The following is a 24,904-nucleotide window of genomic DNA, read 5'->3' as shown; positions in this document are numbered from 1 at the left end:
GTGTTACTAATCAAAGTGTTATGGACGAGCACTAAAGAAACCACCAGAGGGCAGCAAACAACAAGCATTCACAGAAGACTGAAAATAAAGCATAATCAAGCACCCTACATGTAAAGACATAATCACAAGTGATAACTGATACGCTCTCCAACCCCAAAGGACACAAGCTGATAGAGCAAACTACCCGCAAGAAACATTCCTTTTACAGGTGGCATCCTAGAAACACGTCAGGAGATAAATAAATACATCCTACACGTAGACAAGAAACGCACATAAGACAAGGGTGCCGGAGAGACAAGCCCAACCAAGACATGTGAGGGACAATAGACACCCACACTAACGGGACCCACAGGACAAAACATACGTGGGACTCCAGACATGACACACAGGATAACAGACATAGGAACCAACACAGGCGCCTTACGGGAAAGGGCGTGCCCGAACATCAACATGCACCTGACCCACAATGGAGAAAATAAACCCAGAGGAACCATAAATTCCCATAACAGAACCAAGAGACTAACAAGGCACACCCACAACATTTTCTCTTGTACGATACCCAGAATGGTCAAATGACCTGGAGATGACTGAATAGGCCCAGTCTTGACGTGCACTGTTTTTGACAGACGCTGCAAATGGTTGCTGCGGGAAGATATCTCACTGCTGTCGCAAGGAGACAAAACACTGATGTAATTTCGGAGCAGTTTTTGTGCTATGGGGCAATGTTCAGATACACTTTATTAGGCAGCTTCATGACATGCCTATTCTCTGCGTGTACACACAGGGATGCACATACGCATGAATATTCTTCATGTTCATTCATCAACCTAAAACAAAACTGAACTGAAAACAAAAACTAAAACAATATAAAAGCAAGAAATAATGGAAATATGTACAAAACAGATTTGCAGGTGGGCAGCAGCAACATCGGGCCTACCACGGGAGGGTCCTTTGGAGGGGTGGGGATCTGTTTGCACCTGCTGATATAAGGAAGAGATCCGGTGGAGGAGTAACAGGAACAAACCACACAAATGCTTCACCTCAGGGAGGTGCCTATGATTAGTTCCCTCGACAGAAAACCTCTTACTTCTGTCATATACAGATTTTACTACCTAAATAGCAATGTGCCAGATTCCAGTGCACATGACTCTTAAAGGAAATGGCAATATGGTTGGATAATCCATCCTCTTGACTAAAATGTAATTTAGTCTTAATCACAATTTTGACATCTGAATTGTGTTAATTTGTGTCTAGTTTTAGTCGAGGAAATAGAAGATTATAGTCAGCTAACATGATCAAGAAAAAGTCAGAGAAAAATTGTCCTGATCGTGGCAGATCATACAGCAGGTAGGTCATTGGAATAAGGAGTTTGAGCACCAATATGTGGATCTTGGTTCAACTGCTGGTCATGCTACCTGTGTTTGTTCTTCAACAAGATACACTGTCCCAGACCTTGGAAGGGTGAAGTAACCTGCATTGAATTAGTACCTGATCCAATGGGAGTTATAGATTCCCATCCACTTCATGATACTGCATTCTGGGATAGGCACCAAAGGGCCAATATAAGACTTACTTCTTGGTAGAGATATGTGCTCTCTCTGTGTCCTTCTAGTGTAATTCTTTGAAAGTGGCAGTGCAGTCCTGGGTTGAATGTGCGGACCAAGCTAGAAGTTCTAAATGCTGAGGGCCCTCTGTGATCCTCCAGCTCATTCCGGATCAATGTTTCTCCAATTCTGTCCCTAGACATATGATTCTTACATCTTTACCTTCTCACATCATCACCACCCTTCATTACTTTTCAAACCTAACTAGTGCAGAACCCATAGGAACTTTGTAATCCTATAGAAAATTGGAAGCATAAGTACACTTTTCATTGATGGTCATATGAGGCTGTGTTTGAAGGTGGGATGTACAAAGAGGTGTACTTACTCTTACATAGTTTTAACAAACAAAGTGTATGTTTGTTAATACATGGTTGACATTGACTACTTTTAAGATTAGGCTTAAAACTTTCCTTTTTGCTAAAGCTTATAGTTAGGGCTGGATCAGGTGACCCTGAACCATCCCTTAGTTATGCTGCTATAGACGTAGACTGCTGGGGGGTTCCCATGATGCACTGTTTCTTTCTCTTTTTGCTCTGTATGCACCACTCTGCATTTAATCATTAGTGATTGATCTCTGCTCCCCTCCACAGCATGTCTTTTTCCTGGTTCTCTCCCTCAGCCCCAACCAGTCCCAGCAGAAGACTGCCCCTCCCTGAGCCTGGTTCTGCTGGAGGTTTCTTCCTGTTAAAAGGGAGTTTTTCCTTCCCACTGTAGCCAAGTGCTTGCTCACAGGGGGTCGTTTTGACCGTTGGGGTTTTACATAATTATTGTATGGCCTTGCCTTACAATATAAAGCGCCTTGGGGCAACTGTTTGTTGTGATTTGGCGCTATATAAAGAAATTGATTGAATTGATTGATTAAGATACAAAGAGACACACGAATACAGTTATTTTAAGAAAAAGATTGACATTCATTTAACATGGTCAGACATACACACATAGAGATATAGGAAGGAATAAACAGTCAGTGTACACGAAGCAGAAACATATGGATCTGAGTACAATCGGTATTGATAATGTGAGTCAGGGACATTTAGGTTTGTTGTGAAATGTGTGTATTGATTGATAACTATTGTCACTGTATGTAGTTGAACCCCATTCCACTAATATGAAAGTACCACTACTGGTGCCTTTTGCTTTTTTGGCCATTGGAGAAAAACAAAAACAGTAATGCAGCAGCATTGCTGGGGACCCCCAGTAATGCTTTTTGAAGGCTCATTCTGGTTAAATTTCTTTTTTGAGGCAAAATATGGTGGAATTTTGTAATAAGTATGAATTTGTTTAGGTGATTTGCAGACAGTTTTAGCCATAAGGTCTAGTGGGAGGGGGAAGTGTTGGCTTTTGAATACTTGAAAGACATTGGACTCAGAAAGGATTTAGTACTGTGATAACGGACTGATGCAGAAGGTGGCAGCAATGCAACAATAAGGATGCCAGCTGCCGTTATCTACCATAGAAGAAGAGAGGTGCGCTTGATTTGTTTATGTTTTGATGACGGAGCACATTTCCACATTTAGAAAATGCCATAAAAATGCCCCACCAAAAATTCAATAAAAGTACTTAATTTACTAATTTGCAGTCAGTCTGGGTCAGACTGGGCAAATCGTGAGACCCACTGACTGTTCAGCTAAGGCTAAGATAAAGTTAGCCAATTAAACTGGTGTACTAAGCACCATAGAAGAAGAGAGGGTGCACTTGATTTTATTCACAGGCACGTTTTGAGAAGCAATGCATTTCCCGAGCGGGCCAACCCTGTAATGAAAATAAAGGTTTTGAAAATGAATCCCCAAAATTTTCAGAATAAAGGATGCATATCATCATGACGTGCAAGCCATATCCGATAGCTGAGGTCGATCTGACAGTCAGAGAGGTATGTGAGCCACATACACAAACACACACACAGACATTTCTTGCTTTACAGATAGTTGGAAATCCTCAGACAGAAACCGAGGATGTATACTGTCTTTAAGGTCACAAGCTACCGAGTGTGAAATGTGTTGTGAGTTTCTTCTCTCCTTTACCTTCACCGATTACTGACACAGACAGATGGGGGTTAAATCATTCACAGACCAAATACAAGGGCTCAAAGCACAGAAAGGACAACGGTGCAGTGATGGCAAAGCTGGGCTGTGCCCCGGCAACAACACGATGAGACTATTTTCGAACTTTTTTCCATGGCTTAACACCTCCAGAGAGAAGTGGAGACGTAATGGGGAGTGTTGGAAAAGAACGTGTGTGTTTGAGAGAAAAGGAGCAACAGTAAGAAGGAGGGAGATGAAGATTAGCAGCAATCTTCCATTCCAGCTTATTAATTAATCAAAAACGCAGACAGAGCTTTAATTCATTTGAAAGCTTGACTCTTAGTCTTGTCCATCCAAATTGGAAGTCCCAAAAACCAGTTTTATTTGTTATTATCTATCGTCCACCTGGTCGTTACTGTGAGTTTCTCTGTGAATTTTCAGACCTTTTGTCTGACTTAGTGCTTAGCTCAGATAAGATAATTATAGTGGGCGATTTTAACATCCACACAGATGCTGAGAATGACAGCCTCAACACTGCATTTAATCTATTATTAGACTCTACTGGCTTTGCTCAAAAAGTAAATGAGTCCACCCACCACTTTAATCATATCTTAGATCTTGTTCTGACTTATGGTATGGAAATAGAAGACTTAACAGTATTCCCTGAAAACTCCCTTCTGTCTGATCATTTCTTAATAACATTTACATTTACTCTGATGGACTACCCAGCAGTGGGGAATAAGTTTCATTACACTAGAAGTCTTTCAGAAAGCGCTGTAACTAGGTTTAAGGATATGATTCCTTCTTTATGTTCTCTAATGCCATATACCAACACAGTGCAGAGTAGCTACCTAAACTCTGTAAGTGAGATAGAGTATCTCGTCAATAGTTTTACATCCTCATTGAAGACAACTTTGGATGCTGTAGCTCCTCTAAAAAAGAGAGCTTTAAATCAGAAGTGCCTGACTCCGTGGTATAACTCACAAACTCGTAGCTTAAAGCAGATAACCCGTAAATTGGAGAGGAAATGGCGTCTCACTAATTTAGAAGATCTTCACTTAGCCTGGAAAAAGAGTCTGTTGCTCTATAAAAAAAGCCCTCCGTAAAGCTAGGACATCTTTCTACTCATCACTAATTGAAGAAAATAAGAACAACCCCAGGTTTCTTTTCAGCACTGTAGCCAGGCTGACAAAGAGTCAGAGCTCTATTGAGCTGAGTATTCCATTAACTTTAACTAGTAATGACTTCATGACTTTCTTTGCTAACAAAATTTTAACTATTAGAGAAAAAATTACTCATAACCATCCCAAAGACGTATCGTTATCTTTGGCTGCTTTCAGTGATGCCGGTATTTGGTTAGACTCTTTCTCTCCGATTGTTCTGTCTGAGTTATTTTCATTAGTTACTTCATCCAAACCATCAACATGTTTATTAGACCCCATTCCTACCAGGCTGCTCAAGGAAGCCCTACCATTATTTAATGCTTCGATCTTAAATATGATCAATCTATCTTTGTTAGTTGGCTATGTACCACAGGCTTTTAAGGTGGCAGTAATTAAACCATTACTTAAAAAGCCATCACTTGACCCAGCTATCTTAGCTAATTATAGGCCAATCTCCAACCTTCCTTTTCTCTCAAAAATTCTTGAAAGGGTAGTTGTAAAACAGCTAACTGATCATCTGCAGAGGAATGGTCTATTTGAAGAGTTTCAGTCAGGTTTTAGAATTCATCATAGTACAGAAACAGCATTAGTGAAGGTTACAAATGATCTTCTTATGGCCTCGGACAGTGGACTCATCTCTGTGCTTGTTCTGTTAGACCTCAGTGCTGCTTTTGATACTGTTGACCATAAAATTTTATTACAGAGATTAGAGCATGCCATAGGTATTAAAGGCACTGCGCTGCTGTGGTTTGAATCATATTTGTCTAATAGATTACAATTTGTTCATGTAAATGGGGAATCTTCTTCACAGACTAAAGTTAATTATGGAGTTCCACAAGGTTCTGTGCTAGGACCAATTTTATTCACTTTATACATGCTTCCCTTAGGCAGTATTATTAGACGGTATTGCTTAAATTTTCATTGTTACGCAGATGATACCCAGCTTTATCTATCCATGAAGCCAGAGGACACACACCAATTAGCTAAACTGCAGGATTGTCTTACAGACATAAAGACATGGATGACCTCTAATTTCCTGCTTTTAAACTCAGATATAAACTGAAGTTATTGTACTTGGCCCCACAAATCTTAGAAACATGGTGTCTAACCAGATCCTTACTCTGGATGGCATTACCCTGACCTCTAGTAATACTGTGAGAAATCTTGGAGTCATTTTTGATCAGGATATGTCATTCAAAGCGCATATTAAACAAATATGTAGGACTGCTTTTTTGCATTTACGCAATATCTCTAAAATCAGAAAGGTCTTGTCTCAGAGTGATGCTGAAAAACTAATTCATGCATTTATTTCCTCTAGGCTGGACTATTGTAATTCATTATTATCAGGTTGTCCTAAAAGTTCCCTAAAAAGCCTTCAGTTAATTCAAAATGCTGCAGCTAGAGTACTGACGGGGACTAGAAGGAGAGAGCATATCTCACCCATATTGGCCTCTCTTCATTGGCTTCCTGTTAATTCTAGAATAGAATTTAAAATTCTTCTTCTTACTTATAAGGTTTTGAATAATCAGGTCCCATCTTATCTTAGGGACCTCGTAGTACCATATCACCCCAATAGAGCGCTTCGCTCTCAGACTGCAGGCTTACTTGTAGTTCCTAGGGTTTGTAAGAGTAGAATGGGAGGCAGAGCCTTCAGCTTTCAGGCTCCTCTCCTGTGGAACCAGCTCCCAATTCAGATCAGGGAGACAGACACCCTCTCTACTTTTAAGATTAGGCTTAAAACTTTCCTTTTTGCTAAAGCTTATAGTTAGGGCTGGATCAGGTGACCCTGAACCATCCCTTAGTTATGCTGCTATAGATGTAGACTGCTGGGGGGTTCCCATGATGCACTGTTTCTTTCTCTTTTTGCTCTGTATGCACCACTCTGCATTTAATCATTAGTGATTGATCTCTGCTCCCCTCCACAGCATGTCTTTTTCCTGATTCTCTCCCTCAGCCCCAACCAGTCCCAGCAGAAGACTGCCCCTCCCTGAGCCTGGTTCTGCTGGAGGTTTCTTCCTGTTAAAAGGGAGTTTTTCCTTCCCACTGTAGCCAAGTGCTTGCTCACAGGGGGTCGTTTTGACCGTTGGGGTTTTACATAATTATTGTATGGCCTTGCCTTACAATATAAAGCGCCTTGGGGCAACTGTTTGTTGTGATTTAGCGCTATATAAAAAAATTGATTGATTGATTGAAGATTCTGACGTCAATACAACGAACGGGGGTGGGGTGGGGGGCTATAAAAAGATGAACAGCTTGCAATAAGTAATGTCTGAACTGTTGCAAGCTGAGCACACGGGTCTGCTAAATTTGTATTAGTAGTTTCATAATAATTAATGCATGTTTGTATGCATGCAAATATGGCCTGATTGGAAAATTCTACATTGTAAAATTGCACACTGTAAAAACATTGCTTTCACTGTAAAAAAAAATAAATAAATAAAAATAAAAAATCCTGGCAGCTGTGATTGCCAGAATAATTCTTTAAAAAAGAATACAATAAAAATATGTAAATATCTTAATATAACAACCTGTATATTTTATGGTCTATAGCTGCTGTAATTTACAATGTACATTTTAAAGCAGTAAATACAGCAGCACTTTTCTGCTAAATTAACAATATCATTTTTTTTTAACTAATTTAAATGCAGCTGTTACGTATTGTACATTGAAACCCATTTGGCCCAGGCCACCACAGAAAATTTGGCATGGGATCCACAGGTTGAGCTGTTTTTTTTTTTTTCTAACACAACTGCATCTACAACCCCTGGCAAAAATTATGGAATCACCAGCCTCGGAGGATGTTCATTCAGTTGTTTAATTTTGTAGAAAAAAAACAGATGACAGACATGACACAAAACTAAAGTAATTTCAAATGGCAACTTTCTGGCTTTAAGAAACACTATAAGAAATCAGGAAAAATAATTGTGGCAGTCAGTAATGGTTATTTTTTTAGACCAAGCAGAGGGAAAAAATATGGACTCACTCAATTCTGAGGAATACATTATGGAATCACCCTGTACATTTTCATCCCCAAAACTAACACCTGCATCAAATCAGATCTGCTCATTAGTCTGCATCTAAAAAGGAGTGATCACACCTTGGAGAGCTGTTGCACCAAGTGGACTGACATGAATCATGGCTCCAACATGAGAGATGTCAGTTGAAACAAAGGAGAAGATTATCAAACTCTTAAAAGAGAGTAAATCATCATGCAATGTTGCAAAAGATGTTGGTTGTTCACAGTCAGCTGTGTCTAAACTCTGGACCAAATACAAACAACATGGGAAGGTTGTTAAAGGCAAACATACTGGTAGACCAAGGAAGACATCAAAGCATCAAGACAGAAAACTTAAAGCAATATGTCTCAAAAATCGAAAATGCACAACAAAACAAATGAGGAACGAATGGGAGGAAACTGGAGTCAACGTCTGTGACCGAACTGTAAGAAACTGCCTAAAGGAAATGGGATTTACATACAGAAAAGCTAAACGAAAGCCATCATTAACAACTAAACAGAAAAAAACAAGGTTACAATGGGCTAAGGAAAAGCAATCGTGGACTGTGGATGACTGGATGAAAGTCATATTCAGTGATGAATCTCGAATCTGCATTGGGCAAGGTGATGATGCTGGAACTTTTGTCTGGTGCCGTTCCAATGAGATTTATAAAGATGACTGCCTGAAGAGAACATGTAAAGTTACACAGTCATTGATGATATGGGGCTGCATGTCAGGTAAAGGCACTGGGGAGATGGCTGTCATTACATCATCAATAAATGCACAAGTTTACGTTGATATTTTGGACAACTGAAAGGATGTTTGGGGATGATGAAATCATTTTTCAAGATGATAATGCATCTTGCCATAGAGCAAAAACTGCGAAAACATTCCTTGCAAAAAGACATATAGGGTCAATGTCATGGCATAGGGTCAATGTCAACGAGCAGATCTGATTTGATGCAGGTGTTAGTTTGGGGGATGAAAATTTACAGGGTGATTCCATAATTTTTTCCTCAGAATTTAGTGATTCCATATTTTTTTCCTCTGCTTGGTCTAAAAAAGTAACCGTTACTGACTGCCACAATCTTTTTTTCTTGATTTCTTATAGTGTTTCTTAAAGCCAGAAAGTTGCCATTTGAAATGACTTTAGTTTTGTGTCATGTCTGTGATCTGCTTTTTTTTCTACAAAATTAAACAACTGAATGAACATCCTACGAGGCCGGTGATTCCATAATTTTTTGCCAGGGGTTGTATATCAGAAAAACAGGCCTCACACAACCTTGAACCTGTGATATAATTTGCAGGAAACATGCATGCTTCCTATTTGCACCATTATGTTGTCACACAATAGGAACTACTCTGAAAATATAATGAATTGTACAGTGAGGCAAATAAGTATTTGATCCACTGTTGGTTTTGCAGGTTTTCCCACCTACAAAGAATGGAGAGGTCTGTAATTTTTATCACACGTGCACTTCAACTGTCAAAGACAGAATCTAAAAAAAATAAGAAAATTACATTGTATGATTTTTAAATAATTAATTTGCTTTTATTGCATGACATTAGTATTTGATCACCTACCACCTACCAGCAAGAATTCTGGCTCTCACAGAAACTTTTTCTTTAAGAAGCCCTTATATTCTGCACTCATTACCTGTATTAAGTGCACCTGTTTGAACTCGTTACCTGTATAAAAGACACCTGGCCACACACTCAATCAATCACACTCCGACCTGTTCATCGTGGCCAAGACCAAAGAGCTGTCTAAGGACACCAGGGACAAAACTGTAGACCTGCACAAGGCTGGGATGGACTACAGTACAACAGGCAAGCAGCTTGGTAGAACACAACAACTGTTATGATTATTTATTAGAAAGTGGAAGAAACACGAGATGACTGTCAATCTCCCTCGGTCTGGGGCTCCATACAAGATCTTGCCTCGTGGGGTAATGATGATTCTGAGAAAGCCCAGAACTACACGGGAGGACCTGGTCTCCCGAAGAGAGCTGGGACCATGGTCGCAAAGATTACATCTACACCGTCATGGTTTAAACTCCTTCCCTCAGTAAGAGCATTAAAGATGGGTCATGGCTGGGTCTTCCAGCCATGACCCAACAATGACCCAAAACACAACCATGGCAACTAAGGAGTGACACCGTAAGAAGCATTCCATGGTCCTGGAGTGGCCTAGCCAGTCTCGAGACCTGAAACCAACAGAAGATCTTTGGAGGGAGCTGAAACTCAAAACCTGAAATGTCTGGAGAAGATCTGTATGGAGGAGTGAACCAAAATCCCTGCTGCAGTGTGTGCAAACTTGGCTAAGAACTACAGGAAACATCTGACCTCTGTAACTGCAAATAAATTTTTCTGTACCAAATATTCGTGCCCCTTCATACATAACACGAATGAGGCAGAATTGCGCAAGAAGGAGGAACCAAATGGCACTCGTGGAAAACTGGAGCCGCCTCAAAACACAAGGTGTCAGCCAAATTCCAGGTGTTGCACATGAACATCTAAGACTGCTCACTGGACACTTAGAAAAGCTAGGGCTAATCGCACTCCCAGCATGAGAATAGAGAGCAGACAACCACAATTTGAGCTGTTTGTGAAAAATGTCTAAGTGCCCCACGAGTGTGGAGTAACCTAGCAACACACGGGTGTAACTGTGCCGAATGCCCCCCTCCCACACACACACACCATGAATCCAACATAGTCAGCTGTGGCTGAGGGTCCCGAATCCGGTCTCTGTTCAGCGCAGTGCACTGCTGAAACAGCTGACAGCTATGTACTGCAACTCAGCTGGTGAACCTGCAATGCACATGTGTGGGCGGGCACTCATGTCCTCATCACATGCTGAAAATTATGTACTGACACGATCACATGAGGACCAGCCAGCGTCTGAGCACGACACGGTGTGGAATCAATGAGCCGGCTGAGCAGGGTGATGTCACTTCCACCAAGTAAATTGTAGCTTACATGAAAGACAGAAAGAGATGAGATTAAATAACACAAATAAGGGGAAAGGCATGAACTCATTCATTTGTGATCGCTTTGCTCATGTGCTTTGCCATGGACATACAGCACCTATCAGCTGACCACCGACTGCCAGCTGAACATGACCGTGCACACAAGGTGTTACATTACAAACACAGATATCAGAGAGATGCAGGACAAACACATAATAATACATACATAAAAGAAAAATCACAGAATAAAGGAACACAGAGTGAGCATTTTTTTTTTCTCTGAGCTGCCGAGGTCTGCAGACAGAGGTGGGCGTGTCCAGGGCTTAATTTGAGGGGGAGCAAGACGGAGGGCGCTCCAGAACCTCGGACGCACGCTCCGGAACCTCTGACGTTGGCTCCGCCAGCTATTTATCCCTTTATCTACGGCGATGGCGCCCATGCCATATTTTCCATATGTATCAAAGTGCATTGTTAAGCTAACACCAAGGGCTTTCCAATGATATATGGTGTATTACGGTAAACGTAAGCCTGTGATGTCATAACACAGAGGAAAAACACGGAAGTTTCACACTAGTGCGCCTCTGATTCTCATTACTGTAAGTTCTCATGTAAGGCCTCACTCTGAAAATTTCAACACTGACAGCAAGCCAAGAACCCGTGCTTTCCAACAGTATGCTATATGTTGCATATATTACGGTAAAGTGCGTTCGGTGACTTTTGAAACGATGGAAAAGTATGAAAAAGAGCGCAAAAGTGACAGAAAAGTACAGAGACAGACAGCAAACATAAATGTAGTAATTTTTGAGGAAAAGGCAGGGTGTTAGTGTCATTTGTGAAGGTGTGTGTGTGTGTTTGTGTGGGTGTGCAGTTTATTTTAAGTGTGGCGCACAGCACTGTTTGCAGGCTCCCCCCGCCCTTCTTGTTTTTCTGCACCGGAGCCACCCATCCTCTGCACTCCGGGACCTGCCACTTTACAAATTAAGCACTGGGCATGTCCCCCTGTGATGTGCAGCTGTTCAGATATCTGTGCTCGCAAGTTGCAGCTGGGGAACACCTGTAGTGGCTTGTAGGTTATGAAGTCGCATAACTACAGTGTGAAGCGCGGATGCTGCATGCTGTCCTCGCGTGGAAATAAATTAAAACACATACTGCTTCAGCTGACCACCACGTCAGTTCACCACAATGCTGGTGAATATCGTGCCATGCAGGAAATCACTCCACGGTCACTGTGTCACTGCAGGATTTCCCCACATTGTAATAATTAAAACACAGATCACATTTGCAGAAGATCACTGCGCGCTGGACACGCCATGCCGGCTGATGTGTTCACGACATGAGAACCCAGCTCTTCATAAGACAGGAGCCAGCTCTTCATTACCTGGGAGCCGGCTGGCTCTTCATCAGATGTGCGCATCAGGTAATTCATGGAAAACATTAAAGGGAAAACAGTGATCCACGTCATTTCATTACTTCCTGGTATTTGTCAGGCTGAGTGAAGGCGAGGCACAGACGGAGGCTGGACACAAATGCAGGCTCTCAAACTGGACGTATGAGTAAAAATACTGGTCTCTATTACACTGAAAAAAGACAATAGTTGAACCAACTTAAAAAAGCATTACAATTGATAAAACCGGACTGAATTAAGTTGTTTGCACTTAAATTTGTAAGTTAGAGTTGATCTAACTTGCTAACATAAGTTCAAACAACTTAATTCATTCAGGTTTTACGTATTGTACCACTGTTTAAAGTTGGTTCTTTTGTTGGTTCTCTTTCAGTGTACAGGCAGGGGTTCGGTAACAGGAAGGCAGTCCGCGGAGCAAAAGTACCAGGCAAGGGCGAGACTAGGGTTGCCAACTCTCTGAAAAATAAATAAGGGACACCTCACCGCCAGGGCCGACCGGCCGACTGACCATTGCCTTCACCCTTCCCAGCGTCTGTGTGAAACAATTTTTAACCATTTGACTGTTTACTTGACCCTGAATTTAGGTAGATGCATACATGCATTTGTTCTGATATGAACGCGTGGAAAACAAATTATTATTTAGCAATTTATTTTTAGTGCAAAATAAATTTTCACTCACAATTTCAATATGAGCATTCTGTCTTCTTTAAAAATAAATCTCTGTAGTGCTATTGCTTAACTTAAAATTGTATAAATTAACAAAAAAAAAACAATAGAAAATTTGTATCATCCAAAACAATGTAACAGTGCAAAACAATGTAACAGTGGACATTTATACATTTAGTGTAATAAAAAGTGCAAAAAATAAAGTCTGAAAAGTAAACAATACTGTTGTCGCGCACCTTTTCCACCCAGCCATTTTTCTTTTCTCATTCTCCCCTGTATTTTTGCATTCTTTTTTGTTTGTTTTTTTTAGGAGGAGGAGTAACGACGTTACAGACATTGCTGTCCGTAGGCATATCTGCAGTGCCAGTGTCGGTGTCTGTATCGATATCAGCCATGCTGCTTTGTTATTGTCGTCCAGCGACCGTCGTCGGCTCATGACGTCAGTATCTTCTTGCGAGCAGATGTCCCTCGACCAATGAGATAAGAGTGATTCTGTATTGTCAACTCGTGTCTGTCAACTCATTGGTGAAAAGCAGGAGAGAGGCTGGGATCAAATTTACTGTAAGTTTCCATATAAAGCGCCAGTCAATTCCACTGACATTTTACAGACTTTTTGATTCTCACAGAAATACGGGACAAACTGCGTCCCGTTTCAGGTCAATACAGAATGCACACTTTTATTTCCAAATAAGGGACGATTCCGTTTTTCAAGGGACGGTTGGCAACCCTAGGCGAGACAGAGGATGTGGTAAAAACAAGCAGGGTCAGTACACAAGCAAACTGGGTTTTCAGAGCTGAGGCACAAACAGGATCCGGTAAACAGAGCAGAATCAAAACACGGCTGGAGCAAAAACAGGACAAGAGGAAGTGCTGGTAAGTGATGAACATCATCGACAAACGAGCAGTGAGGGAGTGAAAAAAAAAATTTAAATAAGGAAGACGGTGACCGGAAAACAAGGTGCATGTGAGGACGAAGGATCTGTAAAGGGGGGCATGGCTGACAGATGAGGAACAGGTGCAAGAGAGTGAAGGAGGAAAACGCAACACAGACGAATCAAAAGAACTAAGTGGCTAGAAAATTAACGGAGAAAAATGAGACGTGCTTAAGGCAGACATAATAAAAGTGAGCAAAACAAAAGGGGAAAAAACTAGGAGATAATGTGACTAATCAAAGTGGAAAACTAGAGATCAATAATAATAATAAAAAACAAAAATAAATACAATGACAATACAAAATAACTAAAACCGAGAATAGAATAAATCACAAACAGAACCTAATCAGATATGAAACACTGAAGATAAACAATAAGCAAAACCTGAGACTAAAGTATAATGTAAAGAATGTGAAAAGCTAAACCAACACGTGCATGACTAATAAAATAAAAGATAACCAAGAATGAAACTAGCGACAGAAAGAAAAGCAATAAATGACTAAACTGAAAATGCAATACATGAGAGAACCAAGACCAGGAACACAGAATAATACATAAACATGAATAATCAGAAACAGACATGAATGAAAATAATCAAGCAGCAAAAAATAAAAACAAAGTCAAGACTGGACTAAACTGAAGGAAAAGAAAAGGGGAAAAAATAAGACCGAGCACAAACAGGACAGAAACATAGTGTACATCTCGGTGGAGGCCAAATCCGCTCTTTATAACAGGAATTAATTATTAAGAATTGTGGTGGGGTTTTTTTTTTTAATTTTTTCCTTGGCTGCTGTGTGTGTGACTTTCCATGTGCATGCCTGTTCAAACGTGGGTCCCTCCCGACAGCATGTGGAATGTTTCACGGTTCCCCATTTTGTTTTTGATTTGCGGATTTTCTTCTGGTTTCTGCATCTTTCGTGTTATGCGTGAAGGGGCCCTCAAGGTCTGTTTTTCTATTGTATCAAATACTTATTTCATGCAATAAAATGCAAATTAATTATTTAAAAATCATACAATGTGATTTTCTGATTTTTTTTTAGATTCTGTCTCTCACAGTTGAAGTGTACCTTCGACAAAAATTACACACGTCTACATTCTCTGTAGGTGGGAAAACTTGCAAAATTGACAGTAGATGAAATACTTATTTGCCCCACTGTATTTTATCTTGCCATATTCACACATTTTTTGCTGCATTTGTACAAAGTATGTTAATATGAAGAGTTTAGAAAAAAATCATATCTGTTTAGAATTGAGTTGCTTATATATCAATAGCATAAAACAGATTCTGCAGTTCCTTACATTTTTAGACTAGATACCACAACGTGACAGAGTTGTGGTGTAAGAAGTTAGCGTCCTCGCTTTTTAACAGAATGCCACTAGTTCAAAGCTGCTCACGCTTCATTCTCATTTCATTATTTATTTATTTATTTTTTGCAAATGACAATTTTATACTGTAAAATTGACAGTATTTTCTGTGATAGTATTTATTTATTTATTTATTTTACAGAACTACTGGCAAGCACACTGCCAGTTTTTTTCCCCCATAACAACAGAATTTATTCACTTTTTGTTTTGTTTTGTTTTTGTTTTACAGCGTATGATATGATTACAATGCTGTATGAGGCCATATTAGGGTACTATATGAATTTATCTCTTACCACTTTCGGGGGTAGTTTGGTAGCCAGACCATGGATGGCCTTTCCAAGGATGCACATGGAGGAGAGGACAAACACAATTCCAAGGATGACACATGCTCTGCAGATCAAGCAGAATGGTACAAATTAGATGATAGTCATACTGGAGTGTAACACCCTTTCTCCCTTCTTCATGATATTCCTCCTCTTGCATTTGAATGTGAGTAGTTTTCTAGTAAACCTACAAACCAGCACTAAAATATGCAAACAAACTTCCCTCTGTCTTTCTCTCTCTGTGACAGACTGGTGGTCTGGCCAGGGTGTACCCCACCTCTCACCCAATGACTGCTGGAAATGCTCCAGTCACCCCCGCCCTGTGACCCTTTAGTAGAGTAAGTGGGTTCACAAAATAGAAGGATTTATTATTGATTTTAAAAGTACATATTGTTATGGAATCTGTTCTGCTTGAGGTGTCTTCCCGCAAAAAAACACCAAAGGGAGTCTTTCTTTACCACTGTCACCTACATGCTTGCTCAGGGGGAGTTGGCAAAGTTAGACCCTACCCTTGAGAAGCACCTTGGGGCAACTTATGTTGCGATTTGGTGCAATACAAATACAAATTAAAAAAATAATAATTATATCCATGTAATCCTAATTTTGAATTAGCCTGCATTAAAGATCAATGTTTGTTTAAGAAGGTAATAATTAAAAATGTCTATAATGAGCGTTCATATTAATATAGAGCAGTAATCTATAAGCTCGAAAAGCACATTTTTCCAATCATTACTTTTTTTGGCAGCCTGTCTGCAATCTCTGTGTGTCCTCAGAATTTATTATGCCCCAGCTTCTTGCACATACACAACCAGGATTTCTAATCAGATGTTTAACTTCACCCTGCCTTACTCCTGCAGTACTGTGAGAGTTATGGTTTGTTTTTCTGGTTATATTTTGACACTAGCTTCAGTGCTTTGACAGGTCTGTTCCTGCACTCTCAGCTTCACATCAATATTGGACTCTTATAGTAAAAGACTTTCAACTGAACCAAGCTCCCTGATGCTACAAGTATTTTGATGTTCTCTACTCCATGTTTGTTTTGCCTAGAATTCTGTTTAGCACTTTGCGCTGTTTGATTTGCTTTAGCAGCATGGTGGTAGCTCAGCGGCAGCACAGTGGTGGCTCAGTGGTTAGTACGATGCCGGCTCTGTGGTGGTTCAATGGCCATACAATGGTTCAGAGGCAGCACAGTGGAGCAGCGGTTAGTAGATTTGTTCCCAGCAAAAAGATCCACGGTAGGGGTGCATGATACAGTATATCTGGTTTAACTGGTACACAGTATAAATGTGGCTGACGGTAGAGATTTGTACTCCACTGACTAATCGCAATAATGCCCGTGGAGTTTTTTAATCCAGGAAAACTCCTCTGTGAACCACTGCTTCTTTGCTACAGAGTGCAGAGGGGAGGGGGTGTTCTGAGCTGAGACGTGTCTCTCACTGAGACAAGAGGGTTCATGTGAGACGTTTGAGTGTCTCCCACACTTAGCAGTTCTGTCAGTGAACAACGTAAATCCAACACAGTGATGTGCAATATTTACAAAGCTGTTGTTTATTTAGTTCAGCGGATGCTCTGGGTGGAGGTGGATGGCTCCATCGCGATCTGACTCAAACATTTGAAAAATGTTCAGAAAGGGTGTGCCATCTAGTGTTCAAGAGATGAAACTTCAGCCACTGACCCAACAATAAATACATTTATTTAATTCTTTCACCAAAACATCAAATCTAGGCTTGCATCTTAGACGTACCTTCTGGCAAATTGTAGATTTGAGATATGCACAATAAATTATATATGTTTTTATTTGTTTTTGTCATTTTTATTTATTTATTTACAATTTACCTTTGCTAAGGGACCCATTCAGAAACACTTACATTATAATCTTTACACTTAAGTTTATATCGCAATATATACCATTACCGTGAAGGGATTCAATTTATACCACAATATGAATTTTAGGTCATACTGCCCAGCCCTAACCTGGGGTTCAATTCCTCCCAATGAAGTCATAGCTGGTTATTGTAATTTAGCAGTGGGACAGTACTGTAATCTTTTTACAGTAATAAACTGTCAGTTACAGTAGAATAACAGTACAGTAACACTGTAGAATAACAGCCCCCTACTACAACTCCAGCTGCTACTACAGTGCTGTAAAATGAAACAAATTTGGAACAATGTATCTTCTTTGACTACATTCATAAAACATCCTTTCCACATGGTTGTGTGGAGGTGTGACCGTGCATTTTGAGTTTTTGAATGCAGCTGTTAAACAATAACACAGTCACAGTCTGATCACTGTCTGATTTTGGAGATTTCTGTGCTGAAACAATGCCGTGCTTACTAACAACTACACCTGCTCCTAATTTCCACCATCCATCCATCATACAATGACCATACAGCTGGTGGTAGACAGGTATACAATACATTTACAGTACATGAATATACACGTTTGAGTAGCCATCTCTTAGAAGACAATTTGAATCACATGACATATTAACCATTAATCAGGTGTTAATTTACTGTACTCACATGTACTCTCTGTGTGCACAGTGTATAGCTGCTGCGTTGCTGTAACGCCACAGAACAATGGCTGATGACAGGACATCCAATGTGGCATCAAACTGCAGCAGGAAAAACAAAGCGTATCAAAAGGAAGAAAGAAGTGAGGAAAAAGAAAACATTTGGGAGCGATTATTAATGTGCTACAGTGGCTGCAGGAATAACACAATATCAAATTTAAAGATTCAGATAAAAAAAACGGCTATAAACACAACTGATATCAATAAAACAGAAGCACCACATCTTTACCTCATGTGCTACAACATGCATTTTAGTCAACATCCACCTTAAAAACAAACAAACAAAAAATACTTAAGAAGTATTTGACGAGGTGGGATCCCCAAGACGTTTCTAGACATCATAGTGAACCTATACTCAGATACTGGGAGTGGCTGTGATGGATGCTGTGATCTTTATGGAATCAATGGGTGCCATGATTACAGCACTTAGAGAAGCTGCATGTGAACTCAGAGTGTCTGGTTTTGCAATTGTCCTGAATCTGGAAAGCTTGGATCTTGCAATCAGGCAGTCCATTGATTCTGCAACTTTCCTCACCAACACAGGCCACCGGTTTCCACAATCGTACCCATTTCCCAGTCAACACATGCACTGAACAGTGTGAACATCAGAAGGCATTGAAGAGAAGTCACCACAGGACAGAGGTGTTTGGTGATGTCTGTTCCTTTGCAGGAAGAAGAATTTTGGGTCGTTGTGCTTCCTGTCTTACTGTGTAGTTGTGAAACTTGGAAGCTGACCGGGTGCCAACTCAATGGCTTTGGTGCTCAGTCTCTTTGGAGGATCCTTGGGTGCTACTGGAATGACTTTGTGTTTAGTAATTAAAGGTTACTTGGAGACTAAGATGGGGCACATCACATGCACTGAGATTCAATGTTAGCTTTGATATTTTTACCATGTGCCATTTTTGGTGTATACGATCCAGCTTGCAGGTGTCTCAGTGTTAAGGATCCCAGAAGATAAATAAAGAATGATAAAGACAAATATGCATTAATGTCACTTTAAAATCAAATTAAATTGTTACATGCTAACATTAGTTTAAAAAAAAACACCTATACTTTGCGAAGACGACCCAAAAATTGGTTTGATAAGGCTGAATCCTTTTCCATGGGTAACTAATAGATAAGAGAGATAAACCAATGATGTAATTAAGCTCAGCATAATCAAATCAAATCAAATCAAATTTATTTATATAGCGCCAAATCACAACAAACAGTTGCCCCAAGGCGCCTTATAATGTAAGGCAAGGCCATACAATAATTACGGAAAAACCCCAATGGTCAAAACGACCCCCTGTGAGCAAGCACTTGGCAACAGTGGGAAGGAAAAACTCCCTTTTAACAGGAAGAAACCTCCAGCAGAACCAGGCTCAGGGAGGGGCAGTCTTCTGCTGGGACTGGTTGGGGCTGAGGGAGAGAACCAGGAAAAAGACATGCTGTGGAGGGGAGCAGAGATCGATCACTAATGACTAAATGCAGAGTGGTGCTTTCAGAGCAAAAAGAGAAAGAAACACTCAGTGCATCATGGGAACCCCCCAGCAGTCTAAGTCTATAGCAGCAAAACTAAGGGATGGTTCAGGGTCACCTGATCCAGCCCTAACTATAAGCTTTAGCAAAAAGGAAAGTTTTAAGCCTAATCTTAAAAGTAGAGAGGGTGTCTGTCTCCCTGATCCAAATTGGGAGCTGGTTCCAGAGGAGAGGAGCTTGAAAGCTGAAGGCTCTGCCTCCCATTCTACTCTTACAAACCCTAGGAACTACAAGTAAGCTTGCAGTCTGAGAGCGAAGCGCTCTATTGGGGTGATATGGTACTATGAGGTCCCTAAGATAAGATGGGACCTGATTATTCAAAACCTTATAAGAAAGAAGAAGAATTTTAAATTCTATTCTAGAATTAACAGGAAGCCAATGAAGAGAGGCCAATATGGGTAAGATATGCTCTCTCCTTCTAGTCCCTGTCAGTACTCTAGCTGCAGCATTTTGAATTAACTGAAGGCTTTTCAGGGAACTTTTAGGACAACCTGATAATAATGAATTACAATAGTCCAGCCTAGACGAAATAAATGCATGAATTAGTTTTTCAGCATCACTCTGAGACAAGACCTTTCTAATTATAGAGATATTGCGCAAATGCAAAAAAGCATGTCCTACATATTTGTTTAATATGCGCACTGAATGACATATCCTGATCAAAAATGACTCCAAGATTTCTCACAGTATTACTAGAGGTCAGGGTAATGCCATCCAGAGTAAGGATCTGGTTAGACACCATGTTTCTAAGATTTGTGGGGCCAAGTACAATAACTTCAGTTTTATCTGAGTTTAAAAGCAGGAAATTAGAGGTCATCCATGTCTTTATGTCTGTAAGACAATCCTGCAGTTTAGCTAATTGGTTGTGTGTCCTCTGGCTTCATGGATAGATAAAGCTGGGTATCATTTGCTTAACAATGAAAATTTAAGCAATGTTGTCTAATAATACTGCCTAAGGGAAGCATATATAAAGTGAATAAAATTGGTCCTAGCACAGAACCTTGTGGAACACCATAATTAACCTTAGTCTGTGAAGATGACTCCCCATTTACATGAACAAATTGTAATCTATTAGATAAATATGATTCAAACCACCGCAGCGCAGTGCCTTTAATACCTATGGCATGCTCTAATCTCTGTAATAAAATTTTATGGTCAGCAGTATCAAAAGCAGCACTGAGGTCTAACAGAACAAGCACAGAGATGAGTCCACTGTCTGAGGCCATAAGAAGATCATTTGTAACCTTCACTAATGCTGTTTCTGTACTATGATGAATTCTAAACCCTGACTGAAACTCTTCAAATAGACCATTCCTCTGCAGATGATCAGTTAGCTGTTTTACAACTACCCTTTCAAGAATTTTTGAGAGAAAAGGAAGGTTGGAGATTGGCCTATAATTAGCTAAGATAGCTGGGTCAAGTGATGGCTTTTTAAGTAATGGTTTAATTACTGCCACCTTAAAAGCCTGTGGTACATAGCCAGCTAATAAACATAGATTGATCATATTTAAGATCGAAGCATTAATTAATGGTAGGGCTTCCTTGAGCAGCCAGGTAGGAATGGGGTCTAATAGACATGTTGATGGTTTGGAGGAAGTAACTAATGAAAATAACTCAGACAGAACAATCGGAGAGAAAGAGTCTAACCAAATACCGGCATCACTGAAAGCAGCCAAAGAGAACGATATGTCTTTGGGATGGTTATGAGTAATGTTTTCTCTAATAGTTAAAATTTTATTAGCAAAGAAAGTCATGAAGTCATTACTAGTTAAAGTTAAAGGAATACTCGGCTCAATAGAGCTCTGACTCTTTGTCAGCCTGGCTACAGTGCTGAAAAGAAACCTGGGGTTATTCTTATTTTCTTCAATTAGTGATGAGTAGTAAGATGTCCTAGCTTTACGGTGATGTGGTTGGTGATGATGAGTAACAGCTGGTGCTGATGATGAATGACAACTGCCACTCCCGGTTGCTCCGGCGCCCTCTCGTGCCTGAAGCCCGCACTTCAGGCAGGGAGCCCTCTGGTGGTGCGCCAGCAGTACCTCCTCTTCAGCGGCCCACACAACAGGACCCCCCCCTCAACGGGCGCCTCCTGGCGCCCGACCAGGTTTGTCCGGATGTCGGCGGTAGAAATCGGCCAGGAGGGCCGGGTCCAGGATGAAGCTCCTCTTCACCCAGGAGCGCTCTTCGGGTCCATAACCCTCCCAGTCCACCAGATACTGGAAACCCCGGCCCTGTCGACAGACGTCCAGGAGCCTGTGCACAGTCCAGGCAGGCTCCCCATCGATGATCCGGACAGGAGGCGGCACCAGTCCGGGGGTGCAGAGGGAAGAGGTGTGGTACGGCTTGATGCGGGAGACATGGAAGACTGGGTGAATCCGCAGTGAAGCTGGCAGGTTCAGCGTCACTGCAGCTGGGCTGAGGACCTTGAGGATGGAGAATGGGCCAATGTATCGGTCTTTCAGTTTTTGAGATTCCACCTGTAACGGGATGTCCTTTGTTGACAGCCAAACCTCCTGCCCGGGCTGGTATGCAGGGGCCGGGGATCGCCGGCGGTCTGCATGGGCCTTGGCCCTCGTCCGGGCTTTGAGCAGGGCAGAGCGGGCAGTGTGCCACACCCGACGGCACCTCCTCAGATGGGCCTGGACCGAGGGCACCCCGACCTCTCCCTCCACAAGTGGAAATAATGGGGGCTGGTACCCCAAACATACTTCAAACGGGGAGAGGCCGATGGCAGATGAAACTTGACTGTTGTGTGTGTACTCAATCCAGGCCAAATGGTTGCTCCAGGCCGTCGGGTGCGCGGAGGTCACGCAGCGGAGGGCCTGCTCCAATTCCTGGTTGGCCCGCTGTGCCTGTCCATTCATCTGGGGATGGTACCCAGATGAGAGGCTCACGGTGGTCCCCAGTTCTCTACAGAAACTCCTCCAGACTTGCGAGGAGAACTGGGGACCACGGTCTGAGACAATGTTGGATGGAATCCCATGCAGACGTATGACATGGTGGACCAGGAGGTCGGTGGTCTCCTGGGCCGTCGTGAGCTTCGGGAGGGCCACGAATATGGGCTGCCTTGGAGAACCGGTCCACTATCGTGAAGATGGTGGTCATGCCCTGGGATGGCTGGAGGTCCGTGACGAAGTCCAGGCCGATGTGAGACCAGGGGCGGTGAGGCACAGGTAACAGCTGGAGGAGTACCTGTGCCCGTTGGTGGTCCGATTTTCCCCTGGCGCAGGTGGTACAGGCCTGGACGTACTCCCGGACGTCAGCTTCCATCGACGCCCACCAGAAGCGCTGCCACGGTTCTTCGCACCCCTGGGTGACAGGTTAGCTTGAAACCGTGACAGAAGTCCAGGACCGCAGCTCTGGCTTCTGGTGGGATGTAAAGTCTGTTCCTTGGGCCGGTCCCCGGGTCCGGGTTCCTTGCCAGGGCCTCCCAGACGGTCTTCTCCACGTCCCAGGTGAGGGTGGCCACGATAGTGGACTCGGGGATGATGGATTCCGGTGGATCTGACAACTCGGCCTTGAGTTCCACTTCGTGGACCCGGGACAGGGCGTCAGATTGCTGGTTCTTGGTCCCCGGGTGGTAGGTGATCCGGAAGTCAAAACGCCCGAAGAACAGTGACCAGCGGGCTTGCCTGGGGTTCAGATGCTTGGCGGTCCGGAGGTACTCCAGGTTCCAATGGTCCGTGAAAACCGTGAAGGGCACCGTCGCTCCCTCCAACAGGTGTCTCCACTCCTCAAGTGCCTCTTTCACCGCTAGGAGTTCCCGATTGCCGACGTCATAGTTCCGCTCTGCCGGGGTCAACCTACGGAAAAATAGGCACAAGGGTGGAGAACCTTATCAGACTCCCTGCTCTGGGACAGCACGGCTCCTATCCCTGAGTCAGAGGCATCCACTTCAACAACAAACTGGCGATTGGGATCGGGCTGCACCAGAACTGGTGTAGTCGAGAACCGGTGTTTCAACTCCCTAAACGCGGCTTTGCACCGATCCGACCAGGTGAAGGGGACTTTGGTGGAGGTTAGGGCTGTCAGGGGCCTAACTACCTGGCTATACCCCTTTATGAACCTCCGGTAGAAATTTGCAAAGCCGAGGAACTGCTGCAATTTGCTACGGCTTATCGGTTGGGACCAATCTCTCACCGCCGCAACCTTGGCCGGATCAGGGGCGACGGAGTTGGAAGAGATTATGAACCCCAGGAAGGACAAAGAAGTGCGGTGGAACTCACACTTCTCGCCCTTCACAAACAGCCAGTTCTCCAACAACCGCTGCAGGACCTGATGTACATGCTGCACATGAGTCTCAGGATCGGGGGAGAAGATGAGGATATCGTCAAGGTATACGAAGACGAACCGATGCAGGAAGTCCCGCAAGACGTCATTAACCAACGTTTGGAACGTCGCGGGCGCATTGGTGAGGCCGAACGGCATGACCAGGTACTCAAAGACGTCTTCCACTCGTCTCCCTCCCGGATCCAAACCAGATGATAAGCATTCCTAAGATCCAGTTTAGTGAAAATTTGGGCTCCATGCAAGGGCGTGAACACTGAATCTAACAGAGGTAATGGGTATCGGTTGCGAACCGTGATCTCGTTCAGCCCTCTGTAGTCAATGCATGGACGGAGTCCGCCATCTTTCTTGCCCACAAAAAAGAAACCAGCACCCAATGGGGAGGTGGAGTTCCGGATCAACCCGGCAGCTAACGAGTCCCGGATGTAGGTCTCCATTGATTCGCGTTCCGGACGTGAGAGGTTGTACAGCCTGCTGGACGGGTATTCAGCGCCCGGTATCAAATCGATGGCACAATCGTACGGACGGTGCGGGGGCAGCGTGAGTGCAAGATCCTTGCTGAAGACGTCAGCAAGGTCATGGTACTCGGCTGGCATCACCGCCAGATTGGGGGGGACTAGACCCTCTTCCTTAGCTGTCACGCTGGGTGGAACCGAGGATCCTAAATACTCCCGGTGGCAGGTTTCGCTCCACTGCGTCACAACCCCAGATGGCCAATCAATCCGGGGATTGTGTTTTAACATCCATGGAAAACCCAAAATCACTCGGGAGGTAGAAGGTGTTACATAAAACACAATCTCCTCCCTGTGATTCCCAGACACAACCAATGTCACTGGCTGTGTCTGGTGTGTGATTAGTGGAAGAAGGGTGCCATCTAGTGCCCGTACCTTCAATGGTGAAGGAAGGGCCACTAGAGGGAGCCCCACTTCCTCTGCCCATCTGCTATCCAGCAGATTCCCCTCCGACCCCGTGTCCACCAGTGCTGGTGCGTGAAGGGTTAGATCCCCACTCAGGATCGTAACTGGGATGCGTGCAGATTTACAGGGTTTCCACCCTTAGCCCAGTCTCTAAGGGCGAGTGTT

At 42.6% G+C, this 24,904-nt stretch overlaps 1 protein-coding gene across 1 annotated transcript in view; it reads right to left on the bottom strand.

Annotated features, from left to right (window-relative positions):
* Positions 1-24,904, bottom strand: part of tmem163a (transmembrane protein 163a) — a 229,535-nt gene that overhangs the window by 21,867 nt on the left and 182,764 nt on the right. The window contains exons 4-5 of the mRNA XM_034186187.1: positions 17,965-18,056; positions 15,412-15,508 (exon numbers count right to left, since the gene is read on the bottom strand). Of these exons, the coding sequence (XP_034042078.1) occupies positions 15,412-15,508; positions 17,965-18,056 (189 nt within the window). The remainder of the gene's footprint in view (positions 1-15,411; positions 15,509-17,964; positions 18,057-24,904) is intronic.

The sequence above is a fragment of the Thalassophryne amazonica genome, chromosome 14, assembly GCF_902500255.1.
Source record: "Thalassophryne amazonica chromosome 14, fThaAma1.1, whole genome shotgun sequence".
NCBI classification, from domain to species: Eukaryota; Metazoa; Chordata; class Actinopteri; order Batrachoidiformes; family Batrachoididae; genus Thalassophryne; species Thalassophryne amazonica.
Note: the sequence above shows the minus strand (reverse complement) of the source record. Positions and strands in the feature narration are given on the sequence as shown.